The sequence below is a fragment of the Rattus norvegicus genome, chromosome 7, assembly GCF_036323735.1.
Source record: "Rattus norvegicus strain BN/NHsdMcwi chromosome 7, GRCr8, whole genome shotgun sequence".
Classification (NCBI taxonomy): domain Eukaryota; kingdom Metazoa; phylum Chordata; class Mammalia; order Rodentia; family Muridae; genus Rattus; species Rattus norvegicus.
Window position 1 is genome coordinate 72,730,439 of NC_086025.1, and position 16,483 is coordinate 72,746,921.

At 45.1% G+C, this 16,483-nt stretch overlaps 1 protein-coding gene across 4 annotated transcripts in view; it reads right to left on the minus strand.

Moving 5' to 3' along the window:
• Dpys (dihydropyrimidinase) overlaps nt 1-16,483 on the minus strand; it is a 106,618-nt gene that overhangs the window by 22,873 nt on the left and 67,262 nt on the right. The window contains exons 8-10 of one of the 4 annotated variants that reach the window (XM_039079859.2): nt 15,360-15,567; nt 7,505-7,650; nt 5,711-6,115 (exon numbers count right to left, since the gene is read on the minus strand). In XM_039079859.2, the coding sequence (XP_038935787.1) occupies nt 7,534-7,650; nt 15,360-15,567 (325 nt within the window). In that variant the 3' untranslated portion in view covers nt 5,711-6,115; nt 7,505-7,533. Of the gene's footprint in view, nt 1-5,710; nt 6,119-7,504; nt 7,651-15,359; nt 15,568-16,483 lie in introns of those variants that run through there. The other 3 variants (NM_031705.2, XM_039079861.2, XM_039079862.2) reach the window with 3 other exon arrangements.

Here is a 16,483-nt window from a genome sequence, read left to right on the forward strand (position 1 = left end):
CATAGATCAAGAAACCAAGGTTCATAAAAGGGAAGTGACTTCCCCAGACTGCATACATCCTGATAAGTGTGGATACCAAGTCCTCTCCAAATAGTCACCTTGCCAATGCTGTGTGTTCTTATTGCAGGAGGCACTGCCCCGCTGCGACTGAGTCTCAGGGTCACCACCATCCACTCTTCCTGAATCCTTTCTTGTTGACAGTTACACCAGCATCCAGTAAAGAATTGCGGTGCACAATAAAATCAAGCCGTGTCTGTCCTCTCTCCTCAGTCTTCAGATCCAGGACCATAACTGCATAGTCTAAAGAATTGTCATTTGTCCTTTGTTGTCTACAAACAAAATGAAACAAGGCAACAGGCCTATCCTCAGAGGCGAACCTCCTTCTCTTCTTTCAGAAGGACCCTGAGGTCCTAGCCCCACAGGCTGAGCTGCCCACTGCACTCCAGGAGGCTGGCCAGGCATTCCCAGATGGCTCCATTGCAATGTTTCCCTCCCCCAGACTCATTTTTCTGTCTTATCCAATGTGCTGTAAACCTCTCCTGTCTCCACATGCCTGTGCCGAGCAGTAAATATTGATCGGAGTGGGCGTGTGCCGTGTTCCTTAAGAATGGAAAACAAGCCTTCTTGCAACAAGAGTTCCCAAGTGAATTATTTACAGTGAGTTTGGCCCCGAGGCGTGAAGCCTCACAGAGTGCTGCAAACCACTTAAGAAAGCAGAACTTGGGGAGGTAGAGGCCAGGAGCATGAATAACTCCTAACTCATTTATCTGAGGTGCAGAGAGACATGCTTAAGAATGGCTGCAGGAACAGGGTTGCCGGAGGAGGGAGCCTGAGGGAGCTGAGTGCACCAGGACAGTCAAGTCTGTGACAGGTCTAGCCGGAAGATGGCTAAGTAGCCACCAGATTGTGGTGACACCTGGTTTCCTGCAGTACCTTCCCAGGGCTTTGCAGTGACAGGGGAATGACACAGGCTGGAGAATGTGCCAAGTGCTCACTTGGCCCGCCCGCTAGGCTCTCTTCCGGTGTGCCCGCGCGCTCCCTTCCGGCTTTGTGCTGGCTGCTCTGTGTGCTTTTGCCTCTGCCTCACCATACCCATAGACTGACTCTACTGCTGATTGCATCGACGCAGTGACTCAGTTCCTTGGCCATGGTCCCTGCTGATAGATGCTGCTATTGGAACCTAAACCACCGGCGTAAAACATGGTGTTCAGAGCTATGAGTAGCTGGATAGGTATTCTCTTCCGGATGGCAACGACTCTGTCCTCTCTGAGATTGTGGGTTCTTTGTGTTTCCTGTTTTGGGGATGGAGAACTGTCTGACTTACATTTGCATTAGAACATCAAATGCCAACACATTGGGCAGTTATTAAGCCCATCTGAGTTTTGATTTTCTCATTGTGACCTTATTGTTAACAGGATAAGGTGATAGAGTCCACACAGAGCTTATACCCCCGGGTGGAGGCACATAATAGGTGGAGGTCTAGTAGGGATTACCATTTAGAATCTATTGAACACTTTTAAGGTTTCATTAGAGAAAAACCCAGAGGCCCTGTGTTCTTCTGGAGACTACATTCTATTATAAGGCAAAACTAAGAAAACAAATAAACACACAGTTTGAAAACCCCCAGCTAATATGCTCTACCCCTCTAGCTTTTATACAAACACCCTTGTCTCAGTGTCCCAAGGCCAGGCCCCTTGCACTTTGTAAGTTTACAAGCACCGCTGATTCACTGTGGATGGCTCTTAAAACAGACGTAGCCCCGGCCATGAACGCACATCATGATTCATTGCTGACTTTGCTTTCATTGTGCAGCACAGTTCTAGCTCACTGCCTCTCATTCCCAAGATCACTCCAGTCCTCCAATGCCGACTCCCTCAGCTCTTTCCTGTGCTGCTCAGTGCAGCTTTGCAGGGGCAGTGGCAACTAAAAGAAAGGGTCTGGTTCGGTGCCCTGCAAACAGCAAATGCTCAATAAACGATGGCAGGGTCGCTCTGTTAAAAACACTAGTCCACAGGGACTAAGCCCCTACCCAAAGACTATACATGGACTGACCCTGGACTCTGACCTCATAGGTAGCAATGCATATCCTAGTAAGAGCACCAGTGGAAGGGGAAGCCCTGGGTCCTGCTAAGACTGAACCCCCAGTGAACTAGACTGGTGGGGGGAGGGCGGCAATGGGGGGAGGGTTGGGAGGGGAACACCCATAAGGAAGGGGAGGGGGGAGGGGGATGTTTGCCCGGATACCGGGAAAGGGAATAACACTTGAAATGTATATAAGAAATACTCAAGTTAATAAAAAAAAATATAAAAAAAAAAACAAAAAAAAAACACTAGTCCACAAGGTATTTTCCAGGAAGAAGTAAAAGGAGAGAATGGGTTTGACAAAAAGAAATCTATTATATTGTGTGCCTTCTTTGGGACCCAGTGTTAGGTATTTGGAAAAGAAGAGGGGGAAGCTAGGTGAAGGAAGGGCAGGAGGGGATGCCTCTGGGCTGACACAGAGATTAGGCCATTGTATCTGAGTTGTACTGCTTAAGAGTAACAACTTAACAGACGTTAGAGTCATCGGAGAGGAGGGAGCCTCAGTTGAGGAAATGCCTCCACGAGATCTAGCTGTATGGCATTTTCTGAATTAGTGATCAATGGGGGAGGGTCCCTCATTGTGGGAGGTGTCATCCCTGGGCTGGTGGACCTGGATTCTATAAGAAAGCAGGCTGAAAATGGTTGGAACTGGAAAAATATCATCCTGAGTGAGCTAACCCAATCACAGAAAGACATACATGGTATGCACTCATTGATAAGTGGCTATTAGCCCAAATGCTTGAATTACCCTAGATGCCTAGAACAAATGAAACTCAAGACGGATGATCAAAATGCGAATGCTTCACTCCTTCTCTAAAAGGGGAACAAGAATACCCTTGGCAGGGAAGAGAGAGGCAAAGATTAAAACGGAGACTGAAGGAACACCCATTCAGAGCCTGCCCCACATGTGGCCCATACATATACAGCCACCAAATTAGACAAGATGGATGAAGCAAAGAAGTGCAGACCGACAGGAGCCGGATGTAGATCGCTCCTGAGAGACACAGCCAGAATACAGCAAATACAGAGGCGAATGCCAGCAGCAAACCACTGAACTGAGAATAGGACCCCCGTTGAAGGAATCAGAGAAAGAACTGGAAGAGCTTGAAGGGGCTCGAGACCCCAAAAGTACAACAATGCCAAGCAACCAGAGCTTCCAGGGACTAAGCCACTACCTAAAGACTATACATGGACTGACCCTGGACTCTGACCTCATAGGTAGCAATGAATATCCTAGTAAGAGCACCAGTGGAAGGGCAAGCCCTGGGTCCTGCTAAGACTGAACCCCCAGTGAACTAGACTGTTGGGGGGAGGGCGGCAATGGGGGGAGGGTTGGGAGGGGAACACCCATAAGGAAGGGGAGGGGGGAGGGGGATGTTTGCCCGGAAACCAAAGAATTATTATTAAGTATTAAATAAATTAAAAAAAAAAAGAAAGCAGGCTGAGCAAGCCATGGGGAGCAAGCCAGCAAGCAGCACCCCTCCATAGCCTCTGCACCAGCTCCTGCCCAGCTTGAGTTCGTGTCCTGACTTTCTCCAGGGGTAGACTCCAAATAAGTCCTTTCCTCCCCAACTTGCTTTTTGGTCATGGTGTTTCATTGCAGCAATGGGAACTCTAACTAAGACATTAATCTTTAAGCATGAAAATAATCTCAGCTACTGCATTTCATCAATAGAAGGACTGAAACTTAAGATGTTTATATGTCTTGCTCAGCTGGTTCAAATGCAGCGTCTGTAACTTTCCAGCCTTTGACAAGTCCTACACTGCCTCTTCCTGTAGAGGAGAAGCTCGCCTGCCGAGAGGTGGCTGCCTCCATGCTTCATCTAGCTTCCAACTGGATCCCTCTTCATACTGCTCATGGTGTCCACATCCTGGCCTTCATGCCCACTAACATCCCCAGGATGGCTGAGTGCCCTCATCTCGTGCCTGGACTTGCACCACTTTCCTTTTCATAGCTTCCATTCTTCTGCCACCACTAAAGGGTTGGTATTACCAGATGTTGTGAACTTCAAGGAAAGGACAAAACGGCCTAGGCTTTCTGGAAGCCATTTTTATTGACTCATCACAATGCCAGCAATGGGCACTAGTGTTTGCAAACTGTATAGGGCCTCAGGGTATCCTGTGTCCATTCTTGGTTTTTTGTTTTTGTCTTGTAAATGAAGAAACAGAGGTTTAGGAAGATCAATCAAACTCAATAGGAAAAGGAGCTTTGTCTCACAGGCCATCTGGAAAATACAAAGGGAATCCCATATGCATTTTTGAAGACTTTGCTGAAGCCCACGGAATCCTCTAGTTATTTCCTTCTTTCATAGAGAGCTGTGTATAAGACTCCAGGGTTGGGGTTGGGGATTTAGCTCAGTGGTAGAGCACTTGCCTAGCAAGCACAAGGCCCTGGGTTCAGTCCCCAGCTCCAAAAAAAAAAAAGAAAAGAAAAAAAAAAAGACTCCAGGGTTTGTGTCTGCCTCATCGAAGACTCTCTCACTTCATCTGTATCCACTGAAGCATTGGGTGGGAAGTCCTTTACTTCCTCTTATTTAAAAATTGTAAAGTATCCACTGAGTGCCCATCACTGACTACACACTGTGCTGGGTTGGAGGGAGGGCCAGTGAGCTGGACCAGCCCCTCCCTGTAGGGGTTTTCAGCTTCTGGAGGGAGTGGGGAGAAGTCAGAGATGTGAAGCAAGCAGCTATCTCAGTCCCTCAGTGAGCATGCTTGGGGATTGGCTTCAGCATAGTGTGGAGTCCACAGTCTGGGGATGCTGACCTTACTTATCTAGGATGACACCATGTTAACTACCCACACTTACCCTCCCTTACACTCAAACCCACCTCTTGATCACTTTTGTCCCCTAATGGGAAGTAAATTATGTGTGCTGTAAGAGGTAAGACACAATGGTGGAGTGGATGCTGGGCCCTGCTATGGAAGTGAATACAAGAAGGACCAACCTACTTTGGAAAGCCTCCAGGAGATGGTGAGATTTCTAGTGAACAGTAAATGATGTGTGAGAATTGACTTCTGGGTAAGAAAGCAGCTTACTCACTGGCAAAGGAGTCTGTGTTCTAACATAGACCTGCCTTTGTTGAGCAAAGTATACAGAGGAAAAAAACAAAACATTTTGTACTATCTTTTAACCAGAGGGAAAAAAAGGATTTGCAGTTTAATTGAGCTGAAGATTTCTCTTCAGGTACAGCTCACCATCCTTTCTTCTGTGTGTTCAGAGCAAATGACACTGAGCTCCGACTACCCTTCCTTAAAGGGACCACATCCTCTCCTGAGCTAGTATGCCAGAAAGTGTGTGGGTACATCCAAAGAGAAGCCCAGCCTTACTGCACAGAGGGACCAAGACACAAGAGAGGGTTGGGGAGGAACAGATCAACATGATATCCTCATGTGATGCCAGTTCCACTTAATTCCCTCAAATCCTGAATCCATCCATGTGATTGGATATTTTGCCTCGGACTCATTTAGTGGTCGAGTACCAGATCTGGTTTCTTGAGACCCATCTCGGAAATTGGCTTACAGGTAACACTGACACACAAGAAATTATGTTCTCTCATCAAGACCAATCCTCGGGGTCCTTGTCCTATCCACTAGGTAGAAGGACACACATGGAACTCAGACACTAGCCTGCAGAATGAAGCTCCAGATGTTTATTAGTTGCAATGAAATGTAAAATCACTGATTTTTAAAACAAACATAAACATTAAAACAAAACAAACAAACAAAACCTTTACACCAGAAGGAAATCTTTAAAAACCCAAAGAAAGAAATCTAGGGTAAGGAGAGATGGCATTTGAAAAAGGAATCTTCAATGAATCTTCATGCAGACGTTTCATCCCAATAATGTTCATTTATATCCTCAATCTTCCACAGCAACAAAGGCAGGGTGAGGCAGGCTGCTATTGCTTCTGAGAGAAAAATCAAAGAGGCCTAGAGCGATGATTTTTCCTAAAGGATCTTGGAGAGTTGAAATGGCAGGTGCTTCTCCAGGGCTTGGCAGCATGGTGGGGAGGGGAGCCTGGGAGCCTTCACTCTGCTTTTGTTTTTGAAGAGAATAAAAGGCACTCAGTGTAACATTCTCCCTCACAAAGAGACACAGGATTCAAGCTTGTGCCAAGAAAGGTTCTAATCAAAGTAAACACTAAGCCCTGGCTCCCACAAAAGCTCCAAGTAGCGCACGATCACATCCAACACCATTTCTTTCCCTTGCTAATCTCCAGAATTTTAAATATAATCTTTCTGAATCACATGAATAATACTAGAAATGTGGGAATGACAGAAGATCTGAAGCTTGAGGCTGGTGGTGTTAAAAAGAAAATGACAATGTTCAACAATGAGAGAGCACACTGCGTGTGGGAGACAGGTCTGCCTTGTCTCGGTGCTGTCCAAATTCCCGTGGTCACAAAGCTTAAGCAAGGACACACAGGCCATCAAAGCGGAATGTGTGCAGTGCCAGAATAGGTAAAAAAAAAAACAGACCTGAGTCCAGCATTGATCCAACTGACACACACATATACCTCCATCCACCCGGTCAGCATCTAACAGCAGTGTCTGACCCTTAGACAATACCCTGTGACATTTGTCCTCTCTAAAGTTTATGCTTGAGAAATGTACAATCAAGTTCCCAAGAAAACAATTGATTTTGTGTTAAACTGTACTAATGACCTTTGACCCACAGGAAGTAAACTGGACATGCCTGCTGGTGTAAGACTCCCAGATTGCTACGTATAGAAGCATATAAGTACACATCACGAGTATAACCATCAAATGGCAAAAATTCGCATTTTACTGAGTCAGTGGAAGTGACCTCATGAAGACAACTAGAACTGTAGCACTGTCCTTTAATACCGATTTGGCAGAGGAACAACAGAAAACAGGAAGCTCTGTATGTCCAAAGACAACACGAGACTGGACAGTGTTTCAAAGTCTTGTTGTGAAATCTACACTCTTCCGGAAACTCCGTGTCAACACTGCCAAATACTTCTAGAAAACTTTCTCAAAAACTTGTGTAATTTTCCTTTATTTCCTCAATTGTATTCATTTGTCTATGCATTCTAGATCATAGAACACAGCTGCATTTACAATACAAAATTTCATCTTTTTTCCACATGAAGTTCTACTTGGTTTTCAAATATTGACCATAGAACATGCTTTTAGTACAGCAGGTAGGGCTCTCTGCCTGAACAAGCCTGCTGCTTTGCACTCAGAAGATTCTGTTGGGCTCTTGGAATACTCTGGAAAATTCTACAGAATGAATCTTTAGCTAGCTCAAGGCCAATTCAACGTTCCAATCCCCAAGGCCTTTATCAGGGTTCTTCCACTTTGAAGCTGTAGGCTCTTCAAAGGCATGGGAAGAAAGAGGCTAATTTTACGTGCTGGTCATCATATGCTGATACTCACTTCCTCACTCCAGAACACTTACTTTGCACTTGCTTAACCCCAGCATCCAAATCAGGAATGGCCCTGCATCCTGGTCCCAGCTGTGTCGTCTTCTTTTGTCTCTCTGGGTTTCAATGTGATGACTTCTCCCTTGTAGGGCGCACGCTTCACCGGTATAGGTGTGCAGGTCTGAAACAGAACACATTCATACCTCTCCTGTGCTTTACTAACTTTGTAAATCCCAAGCTACCCTCTTGAATAGCTAAGTTAGTGTGAATCCTGAGAGCAATAACTCTATCACCCTCTTAGCCTCGGTCTCCCTCTGGGTTGTCTTCTTGGCTAGTGTTAATCTGCATCACAGAAAAGACCCACTAGGACTGGGGAGATGACTCAGTAGGCAAAGTGCCTACCACTCAAGCTTGGGGAAGCTGCTTGCAATTCCAGCCCTAGCCAGGCAGAGACAAGGGCTCTCTAGGACAAGCTGACTAGCTAGACTGATCAGTGAGTTCTGGGTTCAACTGAGAGACCTTCCCTCAGTAAATAAAAGTGACAGAGTAACAGAGGAAGGCACAGAGGTCAACTTTGGGCCTTGACATGAATGACATGTGCACCTACATGTGTATAACATGTGTCTACACACATTCAAACACCCATAGACACAAGCAAAAAAGTCCTAGGAAAAAGAAAGCAAGCCAGGAAATGTTCCACTTGGCCTCACGCTCTAAATCCCACACTATTCCCCATGGCCCTCTCGCACATTCCTGAAGTGCATTTGGAGACCCAGGCAGTGAGTGCCTCTGCCTCTGCCCTACCCCTGTTCTAGGTACACGAGGGCTTTGCTTGGTCTCCATCACGGCCTTCCTTCATTCTGTCCTAGCCTCATCTCCAAACAGCCAGACAGTGCCAATCTTCCCACACGTGCCACTCAGATGATGCTCTGGTCACTTGGAGATTTCACATCTGAAACTTTAAACTTCCCTAACCCCATGGTCTCTGACTACATCCTTCATCTCAGTTCTTTATCCCCGCGCTTCTCCCACTTCAGGCTCTAGCTGCCACAGTAGGCGGAACCCTATGTAGTTATCATCCAAATCAGGACACTTCTGAGAGTGGGAAAGGTACCTGACATGCAAGCAAGCCAAGATTTTCTCACACTCTCTTTGCACCCTCTCTTGCCTACTACTTGTAGGTCTTGCCTTTCTCTCGGCTCTTCTTGGTTAACCCATGGTGCATTTCAGGGACTGCTCTGGGGGAACACACATTTGTTCATGCATTTGTTATGACCTGGCCCTTCCCAGACTCTGCTCCATCTTCCTCTTTCTACAGCACTCCCTGGACCTTAACTCTCTTGTTGTGCTCCCCTGTTACCTTTCTGTGTGTCCTGAGCATCTTTGAAAGACGACGCACCAAGTGTGCTGGCTCCTCCCCATTCATGGCAGGCTTGTTCAAGAGCAGTGATTCTCAACCTTCCTAATGCTGCAACCCTTTAATACAGCTCCTTATGCTGTGGTGATTCACAGCCATAAAATTATTTTTATTGTTACTTCATAACTAATTTTTGTGATGGCTATGAATCATAATGTAAATGTCTGTGTTTTCAGACGGTCTCAGCTGGTCCCTGTGAAAGAGTCATCCGACCCTCCGAAGGGTTGTGACCCACAGGTTGAGAACTGCTCTTCTATAGGCTGGCCAGATGCTCTAAATATCCCTTCCAGGGATCCCAGCTGCAGCCTCAGGACCTACCCTGGAAACCACAATTCAGGCTTTTGCACAGGCTGAAATGCAAGACCTTTTCTTTCCGTTTGGTCTGTCTTTTATAGCTCAGCCCAGGTAAACACCAGACCTGAAGCAATAGTCCTCTCTCCTGTGGGGACTCTTGGGTACACATGCCACTGTGTTCTACAATTGCCTTTGCCTTGTCTGTCTCTCCCAGAAGACTGAGGCTTGGTAGGTTACTCTGTTGTTTCCTAACGACAAATATAGACAATATGCTGAAAACATGAGGAAAATTGTCTTTGGAGCAGAGTCACGGTGTTTTCCAGATAAGCCCCCTTTCTTCTTGTGAGACGGTCTGGTCCACAGTGACTCCATTTTCCCCAAGTTCCTTTGTTGTACCCATCATGTATTACTTTCTGGGCTGTCCTTTCTTGCTAATTAGCTGCAGTCAATGCCCAGGTCTCAGGTCACCTGGAATCTAATAATTGCTTTCCAGCTGTCCAGTCCCTGCCCTGGCCAGGCCTCTGGACAGCATGTAGTCTGGTAGTCCCACTTTGGTCACAACATCTACGTCTCTGACCTACCAGACAGGTCCAGACTGAGGTTCTACTTTTATCTGCCTCACACTTTGGATGGACAAGGCTTGACTTTCTACCGGAGTGAGGAGGAGACGGAGGCCACTCCTACCCACACTGCTACCTTAGAAATAAATTGACTCTTCTCAAGTGTCTTCTTGTCACCCTACCCTGCACAGCCTTCACACTGTTGGATGGGTGAGCAGGAATCCATGACAATGAAGGTCTAGCCTACAGTTTCCCAGAAAGTTTAACCTTTTGATATTTTCCCTTCCATAAAGGTAGGTAAGCTCTGTCTTAACTGGACTTGAATCATCCACCTTCATGTGCTGGGGCTTGGTAGATTACTCTTGATAGATGTTCCCCTGACATCCTGCTCTGTGTGCTTCTCAGGGACTCAAGGGATATTCACTGCGACAAAATGGCACTCACTGTGCAGCACTGCCGAGGTGAACACTTGTTTTCTAAGTAAATGTAACCTACCACTTTTAGCAATTTGAGTCTTGATCCTCTCCTCTAGTCACAATGACAGATTTCCATGTGAAATATGAGATACCAGCCTAATACAGAGCCCAGATTCAGCGGGACCAGGCATCGGTGCTCAGAGAATACAGTATTGGTTCACGGAATCCATCCCAATGTCCCCTGCTGAAAGGATACTTAATTCCCAGCAGATTTTCAATGAAGCATTAGATACATGGGCCTGGGTGAAGGCTGAGATGATCCGGTTGGACACAGTGAGTGCATTCCGATTCCTGCCTTAGAGACTTGTCCTCTCATTTGCTCTGCCTCGAAGGCCAGCTTCCTCCAGCTCTTGGGTGTTTTGTTTTTTACTTGTTCTCTGAAAGTTGGGCTCCCTGCGCATCAGTAAGACCGCTCTTTCACTACCATCTCACAGTCGCCTCGGTGACCTTGGACTTGGGAATTTAAATCTATATTTGGTGACTCTCAACTTGATCTCTAGCCTTCATCTCTCCAATTCCATCCACAAAGCTATAGAAAACCACAGCAGAGAGGTGTGAAAAGGTGAGTCACAAAGGAGGACTTACGCACTAGGAGCTGGAGGTGAAAGAGGTAGGATGGGACCAATCACTGCTGGCTTCCTGTGTCCCGTATCCTAGTCCCTTGAATCTTCCTGACAATCAACAGTGTTTGTGAAATGAAGGGAGGCTTCCTGGATATTGGACCCCTGAGAACTGTTTATCATTCTGTTGAGAGCAACATTATTGAAAATTATCCAACAGCTCTCTCAAGTTGCATCTCAAGACACTGGGGACCTGAAGACAGTTACCCCACCTGGTACAGGTCCTGCTGTCTCTCTGAGATTTGGCAATCGCACTTCAGCACCAGTAGTTTCCATCTCAAGAGTACCGTAATCAAATAAGATGGTTCGAAGGTAAGCACACGTGAAAGGTGCCCTAAGTGCTGCGGAAAGCAAAATTAGCCCCTCGCTTAATGAAATATGGGTGGATTATTTTAGCAGATGAGAGTTCAATTTGAGTTCACCATATTTAATTATGATTGTCATTGTGATGCATTAATAGAAAGACAAAAATGAGAATTATATGCAGTGCTATGAATAGACATTAATTGCAATCATCATTATATCTACATAATTACAGAAACGCTTTTTGGTTAGTTGATCAGGGGAAGAGGAACATGTAAATTGATAGAAATGTGACTGTACTATCAACTGAGAGAGAAATGAAGCGATGCCAGGCTTTCTGAAGATAGCAAGAACAATAGAAAAGGCCCCTTCAACCTCAATGGAATGACTGGTACCATGCCACCCACAGAGAGCAAGATGACAGCCTCCATAAAGAAGTTCAGCCCACTCCTGGTGAAGTTGGGGGAGGGAGGTTGGCCACATTAAGCTGAGCCACCCAGTGCTTTCCCATGAGTCATTATAACATGAGCAGCCCCTGGGTTCAACAATAAAAACGTATGTGCTTTATAATTCTTAAAATGTGGACATGGAACCCTCCCACCTTGGGACTGGTTTCCTCTTTAAGTTTGTTAGCAGAAGGGGACGTGAGCTGCAGAGGGAAGACTGAGAACCCATGGAGAGATAGGCGGGGACTGAGTAGGGTTAAAACTTTATGATTAATGTGCTTTATAGTGAGCCTCGGTTTCTTAATCTATAAAACAGGACCACTACCATTATCTCCAGGGTTGTGAGAATTAAACTGTGACACCTAAGTGATGGGTAATAAATATCACTGGCTGGACAATGTGAATGGTTAGGTAAAGCAAAGGGAGAACACAGGTCAGATGCCCCTCGGAAGCTAGTGTTTTGTTTTATATAGTGTTTATATTTTGAAGTGTTTTGGTTGGGCATACCTAGCTATAAAAATGGACACTCAATGTTCCCCAATGTTTCAAGCCAACGCTTAAAATGTTTTTGGACTTTGGAGGATCTCAGTTCTCAGAGAAATTGCCTTTCATACAGTAGTGGTCTGGCAAATATTAACAGCAAGCCCCCTCTCTCTTTCCTCTGTCCTAAACATCCCAGTTGTAGTGGCTGTCCGTTCCAGTGACTGAGGACAGGACAGAGATGCACCACGTGCCTCTTTCAAGCCAGATCAGCTCCAGCAGATGCCCGCCTTTGATGCTTGCTAGCCATCAATCGAGGGAGTCAGGACTGGATAGAAGGTGGTGACAGGAGCTAAATGACTTCCTCATACTATCACTGTGAGAGAGGCATTGACAAAGTGTGATGTTGGGAATGGAAAATACCCATTTCAAGGACCCGGTCAGCCATCTGCTCGTTTCTCTTATCTAGAAGGGAAATTATGCTGCCGAGATACAAGCAGTTTAAAGCTGCGGCAGCGGGATCCTGAAACCATATATTTCTCCAGGAGGTGTCTGATTCCTCTCTAGAGCACAACGTGCCCACATTCTCCAACCCTCCAGAAAAGGTTGCAGTTGCTAATAATGGGGAGACAGGGGAGACAGAGAGGGAGAGAGAGAGATCTCAAGGAAGGCTCATATTTTCAATTTTCATTGAAAATTATTCTTATACTCTAAATACAAAAAAAGTCCAGGGATAAAATGCATTTGAAATAAAAAAGCTTTTGTGTTTGGTAAAAAATTAATAACATGTAACTTCACCCTTAGGAAACTTGAAATATCTAAGTTTCTGCTGCTTCGGTCTTTTCTTTTATTTCTTTCGTTTCTCTTTCCTTCCTGTGAAAGCTCTTACTTGAGTGGCTTTGAATGCAAATTTTAAATTCTTTTTTATTGAAAAGTTATGGGAAAGATTAGCTGCCCATATTCCAAAATAATAATTTTTTTTAAAAAAATTGCCTCCCCTTCCCTTCAGATTCATGTCTTATTTGTACTTAAAAATTTTAAAAACACTTTATGAGTATAAATATTTTCCTACATGTATGTCTGTGTGCTGTGTGCATGCAGTAGAGCATGTCAAGTCCCTGGGAACTGGAGCTGCAGATGGTTGGTTATCTCTCACACAGGTGCTGAACCATGGCCTCAAAAACAGCGATGCACTCTCTTAACTGCTGAATTGGCTCTTTACTTTATTTTTATTTTTTAATCATTATGTGTGTGTCACATGGGTGAAGGTGCCCACGGAAGCTAGAAGGCTGCATCAGATCCCTTAATGCCTCTATGGCTTCTCTCCAACTCCTGAACAGGCTTTAGTTCCTTGAATATTCACCTCACTGTTCTGTCACAGTCAGCCTTCAGGAACACTCACTCCTTAAATGTTAGAACTGCTTCCTCTTAGCACACAAAGCATCAGAAAACTCTTGGTGTCCTCACAGTTAGCACTTGTTACCTGCCAGTGTCAACATTACTAAATTAGCCCCACAGCAAACTCAATACTATCTTAAACACTGGCAGTGTAGGGGCAGGGAGTGGCTCAGCACAACAGGGGCCTAGGCTCTGTTCTAGGTGGCCCCAACCATGAAAAGATGGGGGGAGATAGATTTGTGGTATTTGGGAAGAATTTAAAGTATTTAAGAGCACTGGTTTACCTAAGCAAAACCTTAGGAAATTATTTGAAAAGTGGAGACATTTTGTGTAGAGGACTCTGGGTGTCCCTAAGTCAAACAAAATCACAATCCCTTAGATCAGAAATCAAAGAGGCCACAAGAATTATACAAAATGAGGGCTGGAGAGATGGCTCAGCAGTTAAGAGCATTGACTGCTCTTCCAGAGGTCCTGAGTTCAAATTCCAGAAACCACATGGTGGCTCACAACCATCTGTAATGGGATCTGACGCCCTCTTCCGGTGTATCTGAAGATGCCAACAGTGTACTCTTATAAATAAAAATAAATAAATCTTTTAAAAAAGAATTAAACAAAACGAGCTGGAAACCAGAGAAGTCTGGGGGGAGGGAAATACATATTTGAAAAGTGGGAAGAGGGGAAGTTCCTGAAGGAAACCATGCATTTCAAGGACTTGGGTTGAGGGTCCCGAGGGGTGGGGGGTGGGATGAGAACATGAGTGAAGCCTGCTGGGTAGAGAGCAGAAAGCATGTCCCCTGAGGCCACCACAGCTCTGGGTGACTTTGTTAGTGCAAACTGAGAGTACAGAGTTGCCTCCCCACCTTCAAAATACAGATTGTAGATTTTTCCATCTAAAAATTTTAAAACAGTATTTTAGTCCATTTCGTGAAAATTAAAAAGAATTTAAAACTGTATAAACTAAACATGAAAAACGCAAGCTAAACGAAGACGAAATACTTTTTTTTTTTATAATATAATCACTGAAGGGTTACAAAGATTCCTAATCTTTGTTACAGAATCCGTTATCAAACTGAGAAGTCAAAGAGATGGGACTGACCTTTATTAATTCTGGCATTTCAAACTCTTATTTGATAGTTAAGGTGTTTAACTTTCAAGTGGAAAGGCAGACCCTAAGGATGAAGGGACCTTGCTCTGGTTGTGTTGCCAGGACATGGGGAGGCAAGGGAGAGAACATATTCCGATCTCACTTCCTCAAACGCCTCCCCTGGCGGTTACCCTCGGAAACTTCCTTGCAAAGTTTTAGGTAAGGATAACACATTTTTCATGGCGCAACTGCTGCACTAAGACTCATCATAGTGTGTGGTCAGGTAGGCCACGCCCTCCACAGCAGCTCCCAGCCAATGGCTGGTGCCATTAAGAGCTAGCAGCCTCCAGAGGTAGCTTAAAGATTCTCCCTGATCTGACCTGTGTTCCCCACTTCCTGTCTCCTTGAACTGCGTTTTTGCCTCTCAGTGTTTCCCCACTTCCTTTAACTTTCTCTCACAGGTGTCTCTGACAAACCCCACTCTTGATCCATCTGGATGCCTGCGGAGTGGAAGACCCAGACCTAAATAAGGGTGAATAGGTTGCTCAAGGCCCTACCCCAAAAAAGAAAGTGGAGAAAACTTTGACACACACACACACACACACACACACACACACACACACACGTCTGCAAACCTCCTGCTAGGATTTCTTTCATTGAAATATGATGTGCCTGTTCTCTTCTGGTCAATCTTGACACCCCAAGACCATGTTAAACACACGCTGACATAGTGCAACCTCCATGAACAATAAATAACAAACATGCCACCCAGGGTGAGTAGACCGCACTGGTCACTGTGGTGGTGTGCTCACCTGGTCTCGCTGCTTGACTCGTTTGTAAATGAACTCAGCGAAAGGTTGTCGCGGAATAAACTTCCCGTGTCCTGCTGTGACGTCGAAAACGCCTGCTTCATACACCACTCTGCCTCTTGAAATAGTCACCAGGGGCACCCCATGGCAAACCATGCCCTCGAAAATGTTGAAGTTAACGGCCTGATGATGTGTTTTGGCTGAGATCGTCCTGTGTGTGTAAAACCAGAACAGCCCCAGGTCATCACTGCCTCAACGGAGACTACAGAATGCTACAAGAGTGCTGACTTGGAAGGAAACTTAGCCAAAGATCAAGGCTTTATCTAGAATCAGGAGACTTCCAGAACAGAACAGACCTCGGACATTTTACTGCAAAGTTATCATATTCTTGAAGAGGAAAACCCAAGAGACCCCTCTTTACGGTGACAAGTGGAGATAGACTGAGGTAAGACAATGTCTGCCGTATTGATTTTTAAAAAGCATTTCAAAGAACAGCATCCCCATCCCGACTTTTTAGTTACAAGGCATGCACGCACAGATGAGCACTCTGGCTCAGTTCTACAGGATGCTGACGATGATGACAGATGTAGCTGATGCTCTCAGTACTCCGTCCCAAATCCCATTCTCACTCCTGCCTTCCGGGGAAACTACTATTTGACAGTTATTAAATTGAACTTGGTAGTTACCAAGGAAAGAAATACATTTGGAAAGATTTCCCCTGTTCAATGACAAATGAGAAATTGGAGAAGAATGGGAATAGATACATTAAAATAACCACTTAGCATTTTGTATCACATTCATTATCAACCCCGGTAGCTTATTTTAATTTTACTTTTTACAAGGACAGATAAAACTATGGATTTGCTGAGGGCAATTTGTTATTTTGATGTAAACAGTATGAACAGACTAAATGGCTAGTTAACTGATACATTACCCCACAGAGCACTTTTTTTTCTTTTGCAAATAATACTTTATATCTACCATGTGAATGTTTCTCTATTGTAAAGACCCAGGAGTGAAATTGCGGGTCATATGGTCTTTGCAAGCTACAAGGAAGGCTCTTACGGGTGAGGGAATGTGGAAAAGATCACTGCTGAGGACAAAGAAATACAACTATAACCAGAACT